General features: G+C 40.5%; 1 protein-coding gene across 3 annotated transcripts; it reads left to right on the top strand.

Annotated features, from left to right (window-relative positions):
• Positions 1 to 1,004: 1,004 nt before the first annotated feature.
• Positions 1,005 to 15,964, top strand: RB195_006545 (uncharacterized protein; the record flags this gene model as incomplete). Of its 3 annotated transcripts, XM_064179697.1 has the most annotated exons (22): positions 1,553 to 1,587; positions 2,546 to 2,729; positions 2,787 to 2,890; positions 2,947 to 3,118; positions 3,176 to 3,380; positions 3,445 to 3,596; positions 3,830 to 3,925; positions 4,012 to 4,116; positions 4,168 to 4,323; positions 4,376 to 4,464; positions 4,530 to 4,689; positions 4,749 to 4,853; positions 4,906 to 5,028; positions 5,412 to 5,453; positions 5,529 to 5,591; positions 10,494 to 10,586; positions 10,641 to 10,730; positions 12,243 to 12,348; positions 14,662 to 14,741; positions 15,475 to 15,577; positions 15,630 to 15,669; positions 15,730 to 15,964. In XM_064179697.1, 22 exons carry the CDS (start codon positions 1,553 to 1,555, stop codon positions 15,962 to 15,964), a joined length of 2,538 nt encoding a protein of 845 aa, XP_064036631.1. The 3 variants fall into 3 exon arrangements, with proteins under 3 accessions (XP_064036632.1, XP_064036631.1, XP_013307786.2); XM_064179696.1 differs by lacking the exons at positions 12,243 to 12,348; positions 14,662 to 14,741; positions 15,475 to 15,577; positions 15,630 to 15,669; positions 15,730 to 15,964 and adding an exon at positions 1,005 to 1,027 and having other exon boundaries at positions 1,513 to 1,587; positions 5,412 to 5,591; positions 10,641 to 10,853; XM_013452332.2 differs by lacking the exons at positions 1,553 to 1,587; positions 2,546 to 2,729; positions 2,787 to 2,890; ... (13 more) ...; positions 10,641 to 10,730; positions 12,243 to 12,348 and adding exons at positions 11,726 to 11,797; positions 13,974 to 14,079 and having other exon boundaries at positions 14,602 to 14,741.
• Between the last annotated feature and the right edge of the window lie 514 nt (positions 15,965 to 16,478).

Here is a 16,478-nt window from a genome sequence, read left to right as displayed (position 1 = left end):
CGTTTGCACTGGAAGAGAGGAAGGACGAGAATCTACCGAGCTTGCTAGGAAAATTGTGTTCAATAACGGTTACACACCTACGCAGCCTATTAGAAAAGGAGCACTAACCCCAAACAAATCTGGTGTGGAAAAAGTGTCCTTTTTTGTAACGTTTACTTCCCGATGAGGTTAGCGCTGCCATCCGGCGTTTTCTGAGGAAAGCTAGCTTTGAAGAATCTCCGTCCATCGTGGAGCTCTCCCCTAGTAACCTTAGGCAAATGCTCATTCGCAATCGCCTATATGATCGTATTTGCACTACATCGGAGTGCAAAATATGTCCGGACAACAACGAGGGTGATTGCATGAGTTCATGTGTTGTTTATATGATTTCCTGTGTGCAATAAGGCAATGAATATGTAGGAGAAATAGCTAGACCACTATGTATTCGAATCAAAGAACACCTGGACGGCAAAGGGAAATCATGTGACTCCAGTGCATTAGGTGGTCACATGGTGTGGCGTCATAGCGGAGAAGATTTTGAAGTTAAGATCACGATTTTGGCGCGCGAACCTAGTATTGCGGCGCGCAAGACTCTTGAGGCTTTTTGGATCCACCAAAGGGGGCCAAAGATGAATCGCAAAGAACAATGCCTCTGCATTATGCGGGAACTCGCGCCCTATTGAAGGCTGATATTTGTTGCACTAGTCACCTCACAACAAATATCTAGCAGTGGCAGGATAGTCATCTGATCCTAAGGTACGGTGTTCTCTTCTGTTGGCAGATATGAAGCCCAGAAGTAAACGTAGGACTTTGTTGGACGGATAAGGCGATTGATCGTATTAATCACGTTCGATTTCATCCTTTCAGGCTCTGGAAACGGTGAGATTGTCGAAACGTTAGCTACGAATGAAGGATAGTAACAACCTCGTGTTCGGCTCACTTAAAGAAATCAATTATTGAAACGTCAACATCCCGAGGTTTATCGAAAGTCGTACATAGAGATATTCTTTAATATTTTTCGTAGCATGAACAGAGTTTCTCCAAGGAGGTTTCATACTTTGCGAAGGAAAACCAAAGTCTCTACCGTTTGGATATAGCTGCTTCATCACTACACTGAAATTTTGATGAATTTAACTTGTTAGAAAGTATTAGGTTGCCGCAGAAGTCCCTTCTCGAAAGACACTCTGCAGCAACAATTTCAAAAACTAACAGACCTGCACATCAGAGGTACGCACCATCTCCATTCACCATTCGACGAACGTTCAGTTGTCGATTTTCCATTGAAAAAAGGTTGAAGAATTTATATTCCTCTCGACGGTATTGTGTTTGCTGTTTTTAAGTATTATTTTTTAAGTTTTCAAAAGTGCATCTCAGTTGAAGATATTTTATGTATGAAACACCTTAGAAATGTTATTATCAAGTGCAAATGATTTACGACTCTTTAGCATTATACACTTTTTAAAGCACCAAAGATCTAATGGACTGTAGTAGCTATTTACACATCCTGTGAACTGGCTCAAAACTATGTTTAAGGTTTGATAAACACACTAATCCTGCAGCAATAACCGAATTGATGGGTAGTACAGTGACAAGAGTGGCTTGCGGACGGTATGTTCTCCGTTGTTATTGTTGTTGTTGTTGTTTGTGTTCGCAGCTATATTAAATTGCTAGAAATGTTGAGATTTTTTACTCCGTGCTATTCAAATCGCTGGCATTGATTGTCCTTCCTATGTTCTTCTCAGCATACCTTCTGATTTAAATATTTGCAAAAAAATATAGTTTGTTTTTGCTTATGCTCAACAAATTGCTGCTTCTTGCCATCTACAGCACGACCATCTCTTGGTCAATGACAGTGTCGATTCCTTTCCACTCTTTTTCGATATCTAGTTGTAGTTTGCAAATATCTAAACGTAAATGCGAAATGCCGCCTACAAATACAGAAATAAGGGGCGTTAAGAGCACCCGAGTTATCAGTTCACCCAACCTTGCAACTTTTTACACCCATGGGAATGAGATTGGCGAAGTGAGGCCGCGTAAAAAGTGTTACTGTTGAAATTAGCCGATAAAGCAACTCCTTATACCTGTAGGAGTAGCGATATCTCGCTCTTCAAATTAATGTTTTGGTTTCTTCTGAGGTTTCTGATTCAAGGGATGTTACACCCATTCGCCGTGATACTTGCAAACTACTTTCTGATTCCTACTGATAATTGGGTGAAAACGACATGAAGCACGTACAGTTGCGTGAGCGGTTGCGCTCGAAGCTTCGCGGTGTAGCGTAGCGGTTGCGATCGTGTGAGGATCCTCGCTACCGTTACCCATCTCTGCAGATCGCAATGGTCCCACCTCGATTCCAATAATTGTCTCCATCGCACCGCTTCGAGCGCAGCCGCTTGCGCAACTGTCCATGCTTCATGTCGTTTTGACTCTACTATACTACCGTGAATAACGCAACAATAAAACCTTCTCCAAACGCCGAATTTCAAATTTTCGAATTTGCTATGTTTAGCTGTAGATATGATCCTGTTGCAACAGTCTGTTTTTCAGCGTTAATCTCTGTTTTTTCTAGGAACCACTCCGTAGTTGTTATTGGTGGCCGTTTGTATCCCTTTGGACAGAACGCAAATGGCCAACTTGGCAATGGTTCTGCTGTGAACCAATTGATTCCCCGTCAGACTGAGGAACTTGACCACGTAGTTGCTGTGTTCGCTGGCTTTGACCAAACATTTATCCTCCGATCTGTTGGCACTCATGTGTGTGATTTTTGTGGTATTTTTAAATGGTTTCTGGAATTTAGTGCCTTTCTGCAGGTATTGAATGCTGGTCCCAATGCTCCACTCAAGGTCCCACTCTATCTCCGTAAAGAGGACGTGCTTAGTTTACTTTCTCGTCATGAAAAACTCGATTTGATTGGGTGAAGAACGTAGCTGTAGTGTGTAAGACTCAAACATTCATTAAATGTTTTTTTAGCCTTCTCGAATCTGTCTTCTCGTCTATTAGCTGTATTAACGGATCGTTCCTTTATGAGGATGAGCGACGTTTTCTATCCGAAGGTCGAGTTTTTGGTGTGAATCTGGATGACGTTATGGACACCTTCAGTGCACTGGGAGAGTCATCAGATGCTCGGCAGTATGCAGAACTAGTATGTTGTTTTCATTTTCATTTTTTATTTTTGAACTTCTCACACATTTTCTTCTAGATTATCGAGACATGTCAGATATCCGTCTTCGGCGAGGATTTCAACCCTTCTGTCATGAGTTCGGTTGAATCACTTCGAATTTACTTGATACTAGTTTGGATGCACGCGTTTGCAACGAATGTTACTCGAGACGTTGTGTCTCGTTTGCATTTGCCATTTGCTCAGTCTGTTTCTAGGCTTAGACCAGCTTTTCGGAACGCATTAGGTAATTTTAGAGCTTCTAAAGCTAATCAGGAGCTGTATCGTTCAGTAGTTGTTTTTTTTTTCAGAAAAGTGGTGGGTGGTTCTCCCAGTGCGACATTTCAATCGCCTGGCTACAGCTATGTTGGCAGCAGTTCGATGTCTTGTTAAGGATAAGGTTAGCCCTGGGGAATGTCGAGATTTTCTAGACATTCTAGCTACGCTATGTGCTATCAACAAGGTAAGATATAGCTAGTGTTTTGACGTTGTGCTCAAAATACATTTTTGAAAAGCGGCATATTTTGATTACGTGAGCTCTTTTTGGCTTGTTGCACCGAAATGGTTCTTTCTTTGCCCATATAATAGAGGGTTGTGATAGAATTTTGCATAGTACGGTGGAATGTTCGCACTATTTTTTTAATCACATCCATTGTACTGTGGAGTTGATGAATTAATTTATGTCCAGTTTTCAAGGTCACAAATAAAATACCGTTGGAAAATTTCTATATCCACGAGCTTGCTGAGAACTACAATCTCAAGATGGACTACGTGAATTGGGCTCATGCTCAGGTGCTCACGTGATTTTCTTGGCCTTTCTTTGTGCTCAAGCTTTTGAGAATCATATTTTAACACAGTTCTTCACACTGCTATTTCAGGAAGGTCGAGCAGCGTCCGCCACTTGTTGGTCTAACTATCCTTTCATTATGAACGCAGCTGCGAAAGGAGAGTTATTGTATGTCGAGGCGGTGATGTCCATGCAGGTAAGATGAAAACTGTTTGTCTGAGCTTTATGATTATGAACAAACTTACAGACATCAATGAATGGGGCACGTTTAACGCTCTTCGGTTTCGATCTCTTCGTTGAACAGCCGTTTTTTGAGCTTATTGTTCGCCGACAACATATAGTCCAGGACACTATAAATGGGCTTCTCTCCATTGATAGACGATATTTGCAGCGCCCTTTAAGGGTAGCTTCTCAAAGAAAAAAATTATGCTTGTTTGTTCTATTTATTTCTTCAGGTTCAATTTATGAGTGAAGAAGCGGAGGATGCAGGCGGTGTGAAAAAGGAGTTCTTTATGATTCTATTCCAGAAGCTACTCCAATCTGAGTGCGTGAAAAGTCTTAGCAACGATGTTTGGAACATCTTTAGGTGTATAGAAAGCAGGATTTCAGCTATGGCATGTTTGTGGAGGACCCTGATTCACATTTGGTGTGGTTCAGCGGATATGATGTGGAGGAGATCAACTACTATAAAATGGTTGGCATTCTGTGTGGGCTTGCAGTTTACAACTGTGTTCTTGTTGCATTTCCTTTCCCGTTAGCTTTATACAAGGTTTGTTTCTCGGTGTTTTTTTGCTCATATCAACTTCTAAACACGGATTTTCTCCGCAGATTCTGCTTGATCAACAACCAGTGCTTGAAGATCTCACTGAATTGAGTCCTGTTGAAGGCAGAAGTTTACAAGAATTACTCGATTATCAGGGTGATGATATTGAGGTAAAGGATACATTTCTAGTTCTAACAAAATGTACATGATCTTGTTTTCAAGGATGTGTTCTGTCTAAACTTCACTATTAGTTATGCGGCTTTTGGCAGCACAGAAACCTTTGATTTGAAACCTGGTGGAGCTGAAATCTCAGTTACGCAATCCAACAAAGCTGACTACGTACAAGTAAGTTTATTTCCTTACATGGATAGTTTCTTTTTTCGTTTCATGTATATTTTCTTTTTTATGGGTCTCCATAAAAAAGAGACAGTAAGTTTTCCATTCTTATCAAGCCGGTATAGTGAAAATGACGTTGATGCCAGTTTCTAAACTTGCCTCCATGTTGAATGAAACCTGTCTGCAATTTTCGTGTGCTCTTCTCATCGTTCTTTTGCATTTGGTTCGATTTTCATTTCCATTTCACATTGAATTAACATGGATCATACATTATTTTGATTAATTTAACATCCTAACTTAATGCTTAAACTTTTTGGTCTTTTGTACTTTTGAAATATTTCTTTCCAATGACAAGCAGTCAATTTTTTTCAGCTGTTCTCCGTTCATTTCAGAAGTACGTTCATCATCGGCTATGTGTGGGTCGCAACGGAGAGGTTGGTCGACAGGCAGCAGCGTTCCGTGATGGATTCAAATTGGTCCTGAATAGTCGTATCGTCGCCTTCTTTCAGCCAAGGGAACTCATGGAACTAGTTGTTGGCAATGAAAACTACGACTGGTCGGAACTGCGAAAGGTCGGCAGCTCATATTAGTTTTTAATCATTTTGTTAGTTATCATCGCATATTTGTGGATCGTCTAGTTCTTCATTGTGCGTCGCTTTCATGGGCTCATTTCTCGATTCTTTGTGATCAACTTATGCATTTTGCCTTTTTTGGTTACTCAATGGTTTATATTAGAAAAACTATGAGCCTTTGCTCTCCTTTCATATCGAAGGTGTAGAGATGGAAGCTGCCACAGTTCCCTTGAGTTGTATGGTAGTTGCGGAAACCGGCTTTGCGCGTTGCAATCACGTGTTGTGTGCGTTTTGGAATGAGGCTCCGATGGGAGAGCACTAATTGCAAGTGACGCGGTTCGCCTCATCGCCTCTCACGAATGCGATCTGTTGTCATCCATGTTTGGCGGGTGCTGTTCCACGTGCAACATACGGGACTCAGAAGTGAATTTATCTGTTGTCATCCATGTTTGGCGGGTGCTGTTCCACATGCAACATCCGGGACTCAGAAGTGAATTTATCTGTCGTTGAGATTGTTAGACAGTAATAGCAATCAGGTGCTACCCCTTTTGCAAAGCTCTCAATCGAACTCTGAACCCAATGAAAGTCTGAGATTGCATTTTGATAAATTTAAATTGTGTAATTATTCGTGAGATTTTTGCAATTTTTCCATCTTGATTTTAGCAAACTTTTTGAGGGAAAAGGTTGAAAAGGTTTGCAGACTTTTATTAAAATTTGATTACATGAGCGCTTTCACAAAACGTTAGAAAGAATCTGCTACAAGTGCCTATGTGGCAAAAAGTCGCCGAATATCCTCAAAGTCGTATCGGTTGAAGGCTACATCGTACGAACTTATTCGAAACATCCTAAACAAAAATACGAAATTCTCTATACTGGTAAACAACTTGCCTTTCGAAAAATGTTTAGAAAATGTCGAAGTGGATTCGGCATGAGCTTGTGACTAGTCAGTAGATGGACCGTTTCAGCATTATTTGGAATATTCTTTAACAGCCTTGAAATTATACTTTCTTCTGGTTCTTGTGATAATAACGTAAAAGAAATAAATGAGAAATAAATAGACCTCTCCATATTGCTTCTAAGAGCGGCCGCATCGAATGTTAGTTTCCGCATGGTGACGCTTTCCGATTTGTTCAGCGCACTCCATTAAAATCCATTCTATCGGCTTCTTAAAAGTCTTATAGTAACTGTTTCCGTTGCTGGAAAGTTGCTTGAGGTGCTGATTTAAAGGGTTTTCATTTTGTTGCGAAACAACAATAATATGTTTTTCCGCTAAACAGAATGAATCCCGATGAAAATTCTTAGATTGAACAGAAGTCTCTCCCTGGCGTATCTAGCAAACTTTTTTTAAGCAGATCACTTCTTCTTGCAGTTTCAGTGCTAAGAAAACCTATGTGAATCAGAACGGGGCTGAAAAATCCTTCTTATTAGTTCAGTGAGCCTTGTTGTTGATTTCTTCCAGTCAGAAACTAGTTCTGTACAGGTTACTGGCAAGGTAATGCAGATAATTAAGTATTCATTTGAATGTACTTTCTTCTTACCAATTTCTCACGAGTTAATTAATAAAGTGACTTTTCGCGAAAGCTCAGAGACCCTATCTAACGGCAATTTTTTTACACCATACGATTAGAAATGGAGGCGAGAACTTCTGAGATTAGAAATGTTTGATGGAAATATGTAGTTCTGAATAGGAATGTATATGGTTGTTTGCTTAATTTTTTGAAATAGAAGTAGGAACTATGAGCAAAACCAATATTGTTATGGATCTTTAATTTGGCCATTTCGGCGTCAACGTTTCGGCATCGTCGCTTTCTTCAGAGGTCTGGTTTTTCCTAATTTTTGTCATTAGCGCCTCTTTTCTATCCACAAGTTGCAACAATCAAAGCGTATTTGTTTTTCTGGGTTAGGATATTTATATCTCTGCTACTAAAATAGTAAGCCAATGTGATTCAAAGGAGAGACAATCTTTAACCAAAAAATTCTCTTGATGATAAATCATAAATCATAGCAACTTGATGCTAATTTCTTGGCAGCTTTATTTTCTTTTTGAATTATAAAGTTAGCGGCAATACGGGCTGTTTTGTCGGTTCGTTTTGGGTCAAAAATGAAGTACTGAAGATGACAAACTGATGTACTCCATTAGTTGTAGCTGTGTTAAACTCGTGTGGGCTCTTGTAATCTGAAGCAATTGTCGACGTGTGCGCCTGGAACAGCATTTTTATGTCATACAGAAAGTGCATTGCATCACTGATTAGGCGTCACACCCACTCTTGGGACGCAGATGCAATTGAAAGTCCAATGTGAAGTTTTGTAATACGATGAAAAGCGGTAAGAAGAAATATTAAGTGCAGAAAGGACATCTTTTGGAGGTCTCTGTCCTCTTCAATCCAATCTGCAATTGTAAATATTGGGTACGGGAGGGACGAGGACCGGATTAGACGGTTTTAGAGAGCCGAGCCAGGGCGAAAACACAATTCCTCTGGTTAGTTGCAATGACCAACAGTAGAGAGAATTTGAGAATAGTTTGCTTAGTTGTTGACGTGCCAGGTAGTTCTCTTGCTAAACCAGTTCTACAATGACAAGGTGTTATCTTTTTTCGTGTTTCACTCAATGAACCATATCGCACTATCACATTGACTTTCGGCTGACTTCCTACTAATCATTGCACATACGTAATTTTTGGATATTGATTTGTACTTAGAATCCCAAAGCCATCTGTGTTTTGTATTTTTTTCTGTTTTTTTCTGTCTTTTACTTTTTCGAAAGCAGCATAGTACATTTATCTTAACTTGGAAATTCGTTCCAAATTTAACATGCAAACAAATTTTAGCATTTTAATTTATTCTTGTTTTTTATTTATTTATTTTTTTTGTTATTTATTTTTATAGTATTGTTCCAAAAATTTGTTGGAATCCTTATATCTGTAAGGTGCTTCGGCTTTACCTTTTTTAACCAAGGTCATCAATACAAAAAAGTTGACATCACCCTCATTTCGATCTCACTTCTGAGCCTCCAGAACCATCTCAAATATTTTACTTCACTTCAGTTGAACTTGTTGGATTGTTTCTCAAACAATTTATTTGTATAGTTCCGGTTTATTTACACTTTGTCCTACCGCTATTTTCATTTTCTCCCGGGGATTAAGGATTCTAGGAGCGGCATGTTCGACGGCATCTTGTAGGAGTCATTATCAACTCATGTAGTTCTGGTAGCTGCTCTTTACAGGGTGGGAGCGAGGTTGAGCAGCAGTGCGCTAGCCCTCGAACTGGATCACTTTCAGCTCGCATGAGATCGACGCAAAACCGAAACGAACGACTGGAAATGACAGCGACGGGTGCCGGTAGCGTGGGAATGCCGCTCATGTGCGTGGGAATCTCCTTCTGTTGGTGTTCAACTGCTAGCCGACAGAGTCACCTAACCACTAGTCGTAGGCAGTCTGCCATCACAAGCTATTCAGTTTCTACGTTATAGCTTTGAGCCACTGTTATGTCTATCCGTTCACTCGTCGTACTCGTACGACAAAAATGGCGATTATCCCAAATTATACACCATGACGCATGCCAACGTCCCAATCCTCTGTGCACTGGAGCGGAACATTTGTTCAGATTCCAATCAACAGTCTGTGAAAAAGAGGGAACCGCTCGAAATGTTAATGAGGATCATATACATGAGTTACTTATGTCAGATGTATGAGTAGAAGCCTGTTTTCGATCGAGTAAGGATCAGAATGATTAGAATCACTCCTGTGACGACGATTTTGTCCTTTCTCAATATTTTGTTTGATTGTTCACGTTCACTAAGAAGTTTGCACAGCGAGATCCAACTGGTTTGCAGTGGGCGAGTTCCATTTTTCTTTTGACTCGTATTCCACGCTGAATCTCTCTTTCATAACGTACCATCAGAAGATCCTCGTCTTTCTCCGTTTTTCGCTGCGATTTCCCTTTTTAATAAAATATAGTCTCATGGAACTGGTATTTATGAGTTAAAACAAGAGTTAAGAGTTCAATTTAATTTGGCTTGATACAAGGTTTTTCTAACTTTTTCATTAATTTGTTGTCATCTGTGCACTAGCATACGGTAGTATTCTTAATTAATCGACCTTTCATTCATAGCTTTTCATTTGATCTCATTTTTCTTCAATTAGAGATCTTGTCATGGAGTGCTGCGAATCTATAGGCACTACTTTGACTAAAATATGAGTCGGGAAGCTGACTGTTCGCTTTTCGCAACAAGCGCTCACCGTTTCGGATGTGTTTCTTCGTTGCTTCTCCGACTCACTGGGGCCCTGTTTGCCTGTTCTATTGACTATCGGGCTGGCTGCGATTCGGCGATTAAATTTACGCGATAGACGTTGAATGACTTTGCGTCTTCTGATCGATCTGTGCATGCGCGCGGGCTTGCGTCCTCCACTTGATGTGAGAAGTCTCAGAAACGTGCAATTTCGAAAAGAAACAAATTAGTACTGTATGTGGGCTCAAGAAGATATGTATTCAATGGTTAGAGACACTTGTGCACCTGAAATCGATAATGTCGCGTTTTTCTTTGGATTTCTATTCCATACGTATTTACGAGGGTAAAGGGTACCCAATGACATGGAAAAGACATTGTCATTGACATTGGAAAATACTCATACAAAATTTCCACCAACAGGCGTTGTTTTCGCGATTTTGGGTACAGCTGAGACTTGTAATTTTTCCTGTTTGCGATTGTAAGTACCAAGATCTTTAGTGCAGCAGATCTGATTGGCTTTCCCTTTTTTCAAAGAAATTGTTCAAGATTTCCATTCGCCGTTTTTCACTGCAAACTTGGCGAAATGAAGTGTTCTCGAGTCAGTTTCGTCATCCTCGTTATTTTTTTTAATCAATTTTCTGCTAATGTTTGCGAAAAACTGATAGATCATTTTAGATCGTCCAATATAAAGGAGAGTATCATGCGAAACACCCGGCAATCCTGGCGTTTTGGGAAGCGTTTTTCGAGTTGAACGTGGATGAGCGCAAGGTAGAAGGCATTCGATTTTAAAATGACTGCTGAAAAGAAACATATCTGTTTCAGCAATTCCTACAGTTCTTGATGGGATCTACACGCCTGCCAGTGGGTGGCATGACCTCCTTGCGAATGTACATTCAGCCATCCGCTCCAGAGGTTCTGCCAGTGGCTCACACATGCTTTAACTTATTGGATCTTCCTAACATTACGGACAGCAAAGAGATGTTACGTCGTCTGCGATTATCTATACAACATACGCAAGGATTCACACTCGTCTAGAACGAGGATAGTTTTCCGAATTCTTCTTTATACAAATCCTCTCACTTTTTTCGCAACTCACCTTATTTTTTCTAACTGCACTGCACGAATATGTGTTCTTGGCTCAGCACGAGAATCGTGTGGTTGTCGTGGTTTTTGAATTAATTAGAAATTACATGACATTTTATTTTGCGCAGGATTTACTCCCAAATTGAAATCGGAAGTTTTGAGCGTTAAGTTTCTGATTTCGTAGTCTCATCGCGATTGTGCTTCTGTGATTGGTCTACGATTCCTTGATTTCTTGCTTTCAATCCTTTTTGTGATGTGTTCCTGTGCTTGTAGTGCTCTGTGAGAAGGCGAGGACGTAACCGCTTAAACAAATTAATTCAGTCTTTTCAGTAGAATTCGTAGTGCTTCATGAGAGATACAAACATGAAAAGAAAAATGTTGTAGAGATGGTAAAATCATTGCTGAATGGGAATCTCAAAGATTTTTTGTGAATTTCTTTCTTCGCTGTTTCTTAATTTCACGGTTTTGTGGATTTAGACAGTTCAGTCAACTTAAACTGAAATTCAGGTTCAGAAGTGTTGTAACTACGTGTTTAAGCGCTTATACTCTTGACCAGTTTATCCAGTCATTAGTTATTTGTACACCCTGCTAGATGCAGAGAAGTGTTTTGAGTGCCACTCACATCTGCTTGAGATTTACGGTATCGGGAGTCTTCTTTCGTCTCATTTCTTCTATATATAAATTTTCAGTGGTAGAGCGTAACACATGACGTTCATTGTAGCACTCTTTTCTTTTTCGTTAACCTCACGAGTTTGCATTACTTGTAAGGTCTCAGTTTGACCTGCTATTTGCTGAACAGAGGTAGTACTCATATTGTGTTGTATATGTGTGACATTACTACTCGGAAAGCGCATATTAATTTAATTTCCGGAAATAAAGCTGGATTTGTAAACGAAGTTGGAATGATAGATCGCTACATGCGATATACATATCTGATAATCTCGATGAGAAAAAAGATTTGAATTGCCTCAAAGAAGTCCATGGCTCCTCGTTTTGTAACAGCTTTTTTTCTTTAGTAGAAAATAACCAATTCATCTCTAATAAATGGTAGTAATAGTTTTTACAAGTTTAAATTCTTTCTTGATAGCTTTTGTTTCCGTGAAAGTTCTACTCGCGTAAATGTTGGCGTCTAAGGCTTTTTCGAAAACTAAAGTTATCCACTGGTGATATCGTAGACGCATTATTCCATAATCGTAGGTGAACTCTGAGTAGAAATTATCATTTCGATGTGTGGTTGAAGCCGCGGGAATTCTTGAGACAAAATCCTATGACTACTTTCTTTCTTGATACATTGATTGCTGGTTTCTGACAGTTATATCAACTGTGATATAACTGTTGCAGACGGAGTACCTCAGAATTTTCTATTGTTGGATTGTTTCACATCTATGTTTCACATATACATCCATACCAACACTTCTCAAATTCCCCAGGAGAACTGACCTTCTCAGTTGAGTCAGATTTTATTCGTACACTGTAAAATGAGGAATAATTACATGGTTGTGAGGTTGTTAGCAAGAATTGATTTTATCTAGCCTAATTTTTCTTCACACCCGTATCATTGCACCCCAATTCTTTGTGAATTTTGAACTGATACGAATAAGTGAGGTTTCTTCAAGGAGACGGGCTCGGCTGTAAACTATCTGTATTTCTGAGATCCAATTGAGATGCACTTCACTAGCAACTAGATTACAACCTGCTATAGTCGTATATCTGAAGAATCTCGGAATCCAGTCAGTCTCAAAAGGATCCATTTTTTCAACTGTCTCCCTCGCTAGTGCAGTGATAAAAACTTACATTGCACAAAAATAAGGAAAGAAAAGGGGATGATGTAAGGAAAGGACGTTAACAGTCCCCGAAGGGTATGAATAGAAGTAAGTGACGTTAGGAAAATGAGGAAGACATTCACTGTTGAGGACCAACGTATTATTTCAGAAAATTGGCAATGTGGAAAGACTAAGGATTTCAAATCCTAAAACAAATCGATACTTTACTTTTACACTGCCATCCTAAAACATTGCATTTTTTTGGCAAATCACCTTTCAAAACAGTCACACAACGATACATTTTGCTGGGGATCTCCTTTTGCCTACTTTTTCGTGAGTTCTAGAGGCGCCATCACTCAGTTCAGGATAGTATGTTAACGAGAAGGAAAATTTTCAAAGTATTGTCTATTACTCAGGGGGCGTTCTAAGTTTCGTACGGACGAAGTGGTAATGCTTCTCACATTTTCTGTCGATGCCAAAACCGGTGAGGACACTGTCACGCCTGGCGAAATGGCGCACCTCAATTTGCGGTCTCTTTTTCTGTGCATGAAGCATTTTTATTTGCTATATACCATTCTTTCATGAACTGCATGATTTATCGTCTAAAAATTACGGCCTTTCTTTTGCGATTATTCCGTGAATGCAATCCAATACAATAATTTATTACAACAGTGGCAATGTGTAGGAATGTGGCTACTATTCACGTTCTTTGTGCGTCACCAACTGCATAAACTGCAGAATAGTTAGTCAGTAGGGAACATCACTTCATTTTGTCGAAATATAGCATTCGCTGACGTTTATAATAGCGGTTGTTCTCTCCCATCGTAGAGGTGATCGGTGATTGATTCACACATGTAAGTTGTGATTTGTGATTACGCCTGAACTCGTTCGATTAACGAGATTTAAATCGACTTTCAAAGATTTAAATCCTAACATGATTTAATTTTTTGATGTGAGCAAGTTCGAAAGCAACAAACTTTTGTTCCTTTTCGTCTAAATAAAATTTCGACATTGTTTGAAATTTTGTCGAGTGTTGTATGTAGGAGAGGGAATGATTCGACAAACTATTTGTAGCATATTCTTCTAATAGTTAAGTAGCAATTTGATAGTTAGGTAGCTAAATGACACTTGCAAATGGAATGCAACGAATTATGCTTTTATTCCAACGGTCCCCGTTTCGGTAGTGAATTGCTCGCTTTCCCTCTTCTCTTTTCGCCGCGATGATGGGGGTCGCGCACACTCGAACAACGCGAAATCAGAGCGCAAGAATAAATAGAACGGAAAGCGAGTGGACGGACGCCGAATTCAGGTCGCAATCATACGCATTTACACCACCACCGCCGCCGCCGCTGTTGCTGCGCTCGCGTACACAACGCCGCGACGACGACCGATGTCGATGTCGGTCGGACTAAAGGGTGACGACGCGCGCTGCTGGCTGTTAGTCAGCGCCCGACGGCGGCAGTTACGGTTAATTCGGCTATGCACATACCAGAAACTCGTTCTTAGCTTCGAAAAGATGCACTCTGATTGTACACCGCCACAACACTTTAGACAGGCCGCTCGCTGTGCCAGATGAAGAGTTATAGATTTGTGAAGTGCTACCGTAGTGTGATCCTAATATCTGTGAATATTTTCACGGTTACAGAAATGAATGAGAATTAGCGATGTTGTCCGTGATCAAGAATATGTAGAGTAAGGAATGTTCTTCATGGCTTTTCGACCAATTTTTTTTCTGAAAGAGAGCTAGGAAAAGAAGTGATTCTGTGATTAGGAAAGAGATGGAATAATTGAATGAGTTGCACTTTTTCCTTGCGAATATTATTAGTTGTCCAGATAGACTATTCTTGTCACTACACAAAGTTAACTTTGACTTTCTATTTGGGACATATTTTTGATTCCCCTAAAACTCATTTAGAAGCAATGAGGTTTGCTTTAAGACTTGAAATTGGCACTACTTTCTTCTACCGAAAATCGTGAAAATGTTCGATTTGTTGCAGAACTCTGGTTCGAGACTGATGCAATGTGGTCTCTTATGATCCTCAAACCAGACATTGTTGCACATCCGGTGTTACTTAGGGTAAGGAACGTTTTCTGTTCAGTCGGTATTTAAACTGTCCCCTAGATACAATTCCTTGGGTCTGCGCTGTGGATTTCGTGGATAGTTCGCAGTGGGCGACGGGATTCGAGGCGTCGCCCTGGATTTCTCACCATTCACCGTAATTCGCTGGCCGCCTATTCGGGCAACGCGCGTCGATCCTCATCAATTTCGCATCTAGGTCACACCGTACTCTGAGCCTTCAAAACAGCCCACGGATAAACAGAACATTCGCGAGTGGATCCGCTGAGGGCAAAGTGGCAGTCCCCAGTGATGCATGACATCCAGCATATTGCGCGGTTGCTTGCCGGATGCTCCTCGTGTGTTCCCCTCCCACTGTCGTACAAACAGGTCTTTGTTCGCGCCCAACAATAGGATTTCATTTCTCTATTCGAGACCAACTTCTCATCTGCGCTGATGCTCTGTTTCGCTGACAGTAGGAAGGATTAAAGTGTGATCTAGTGCTATTTAATGCAATCGAGAATCAACATAGGGAACAATAACGTGCAGTGCTAAACCTGTGAGTGTCTAATAACACGAGCGCTAACAACTGCTGACGGATGTACACACATACACATACCGTATGCCATACAGTAGTCGGGCAGTAGGATGAGTCATACCAGACCGGAGGCGGTTGGAAGAAGGCGAAGAGAAGTGCGTGTGTAAGTGACGGAGGCAAACATTCTAATCTAACGCAGAGCTCTTTTTCATTCAGGCAACGCTGCGCGAGCTCCTTGATGCAGGCATTGTGATCGGTGGGGCGAGGAAAGTCCAATTGACCAGGGAAAAGGCGAAGAAGTTGTACGAGGCTCATAGAGGTCCCACCAACTTCCACAACTTAATGCGCATGGGCTAAGACAACTTTTTCAGACAAATTCTTCTTCTATCGACTAGTCCGACATGTGACGAGGTATTGATTAGTGTCGAACTTTCTATGACCTTAGCACGACAAAAAACATTTGTTTTACAGCGGCCCCATAGTCGCAATGCGTGTGAATGGAGATGTTCGAAGAATTTTAGGCAGTAGCCGCCTTTATCCACTGCCGATCGAAGGAGAATTCTCTACGATTAGGCAACGATGTTCGCTCTCCGACGTGCGGAATGTGGCTCATGCGTCGGATTCCGAAGCAACCGAGAAAGAGCTAGCCCTATTTGAGCCCCTCCTGCCAGCTCGACGTTTTTTGGACGAAATACTCAAGTGCTGAGATCTCTACGTACGCATTGTGAATAAGCACTTTTAAATACAACATTTATGCACTCTAGAATGTTCTCAGTTCAAATAAAAGTAAGCAACTCGTTTCATTCATCATTTGATCATCACAATGTTGAGAGTGGAAATAGTTGTATCAAATACATTTAGAATCACAATCATAATCATATTTGACATCCTATGTACATCAATTACATAACGAGATTTTTAGTATAAGACATATATGTGTTTAGGAAATATATGAACAGATTTCAATATTAGGCAAAGTCAAAAAAGAGCAAAGGACGCGAAAATACAAATAGCAATATTTATACGTACGCGAACACAAATGTGAGGATCATATCGAATTGGGGTGTGCGCGGCAGGGGAGCGAATCGCGCGAACTGCAGTAACGAACCGGAGAAAAGACTTAGACAGGCTAGAAAGGCTAAGAATCGCAGATAGGCCGGAGACAGCGTTTCTCCACTCGGAACGAAATGAAATACGTAAATCAGATCAAGGCACACGGA

The sequence above is a fragment of the Necator americanus genome, chromosome I (assembly GCF_031761385.1).
Source record: "Necator americanus strain Aroian chromosome I, whole genome shotgun sequence".
Lineage (NCBI taxonomy): Eukaryota > Metazoa > Nematoda > Chromadorea > Rhabditida > Ancylostomatidae > Necator > Necator americanus.
This window is presented reverse-complemented; position numbering and strand designations above follow the sequence as displayed.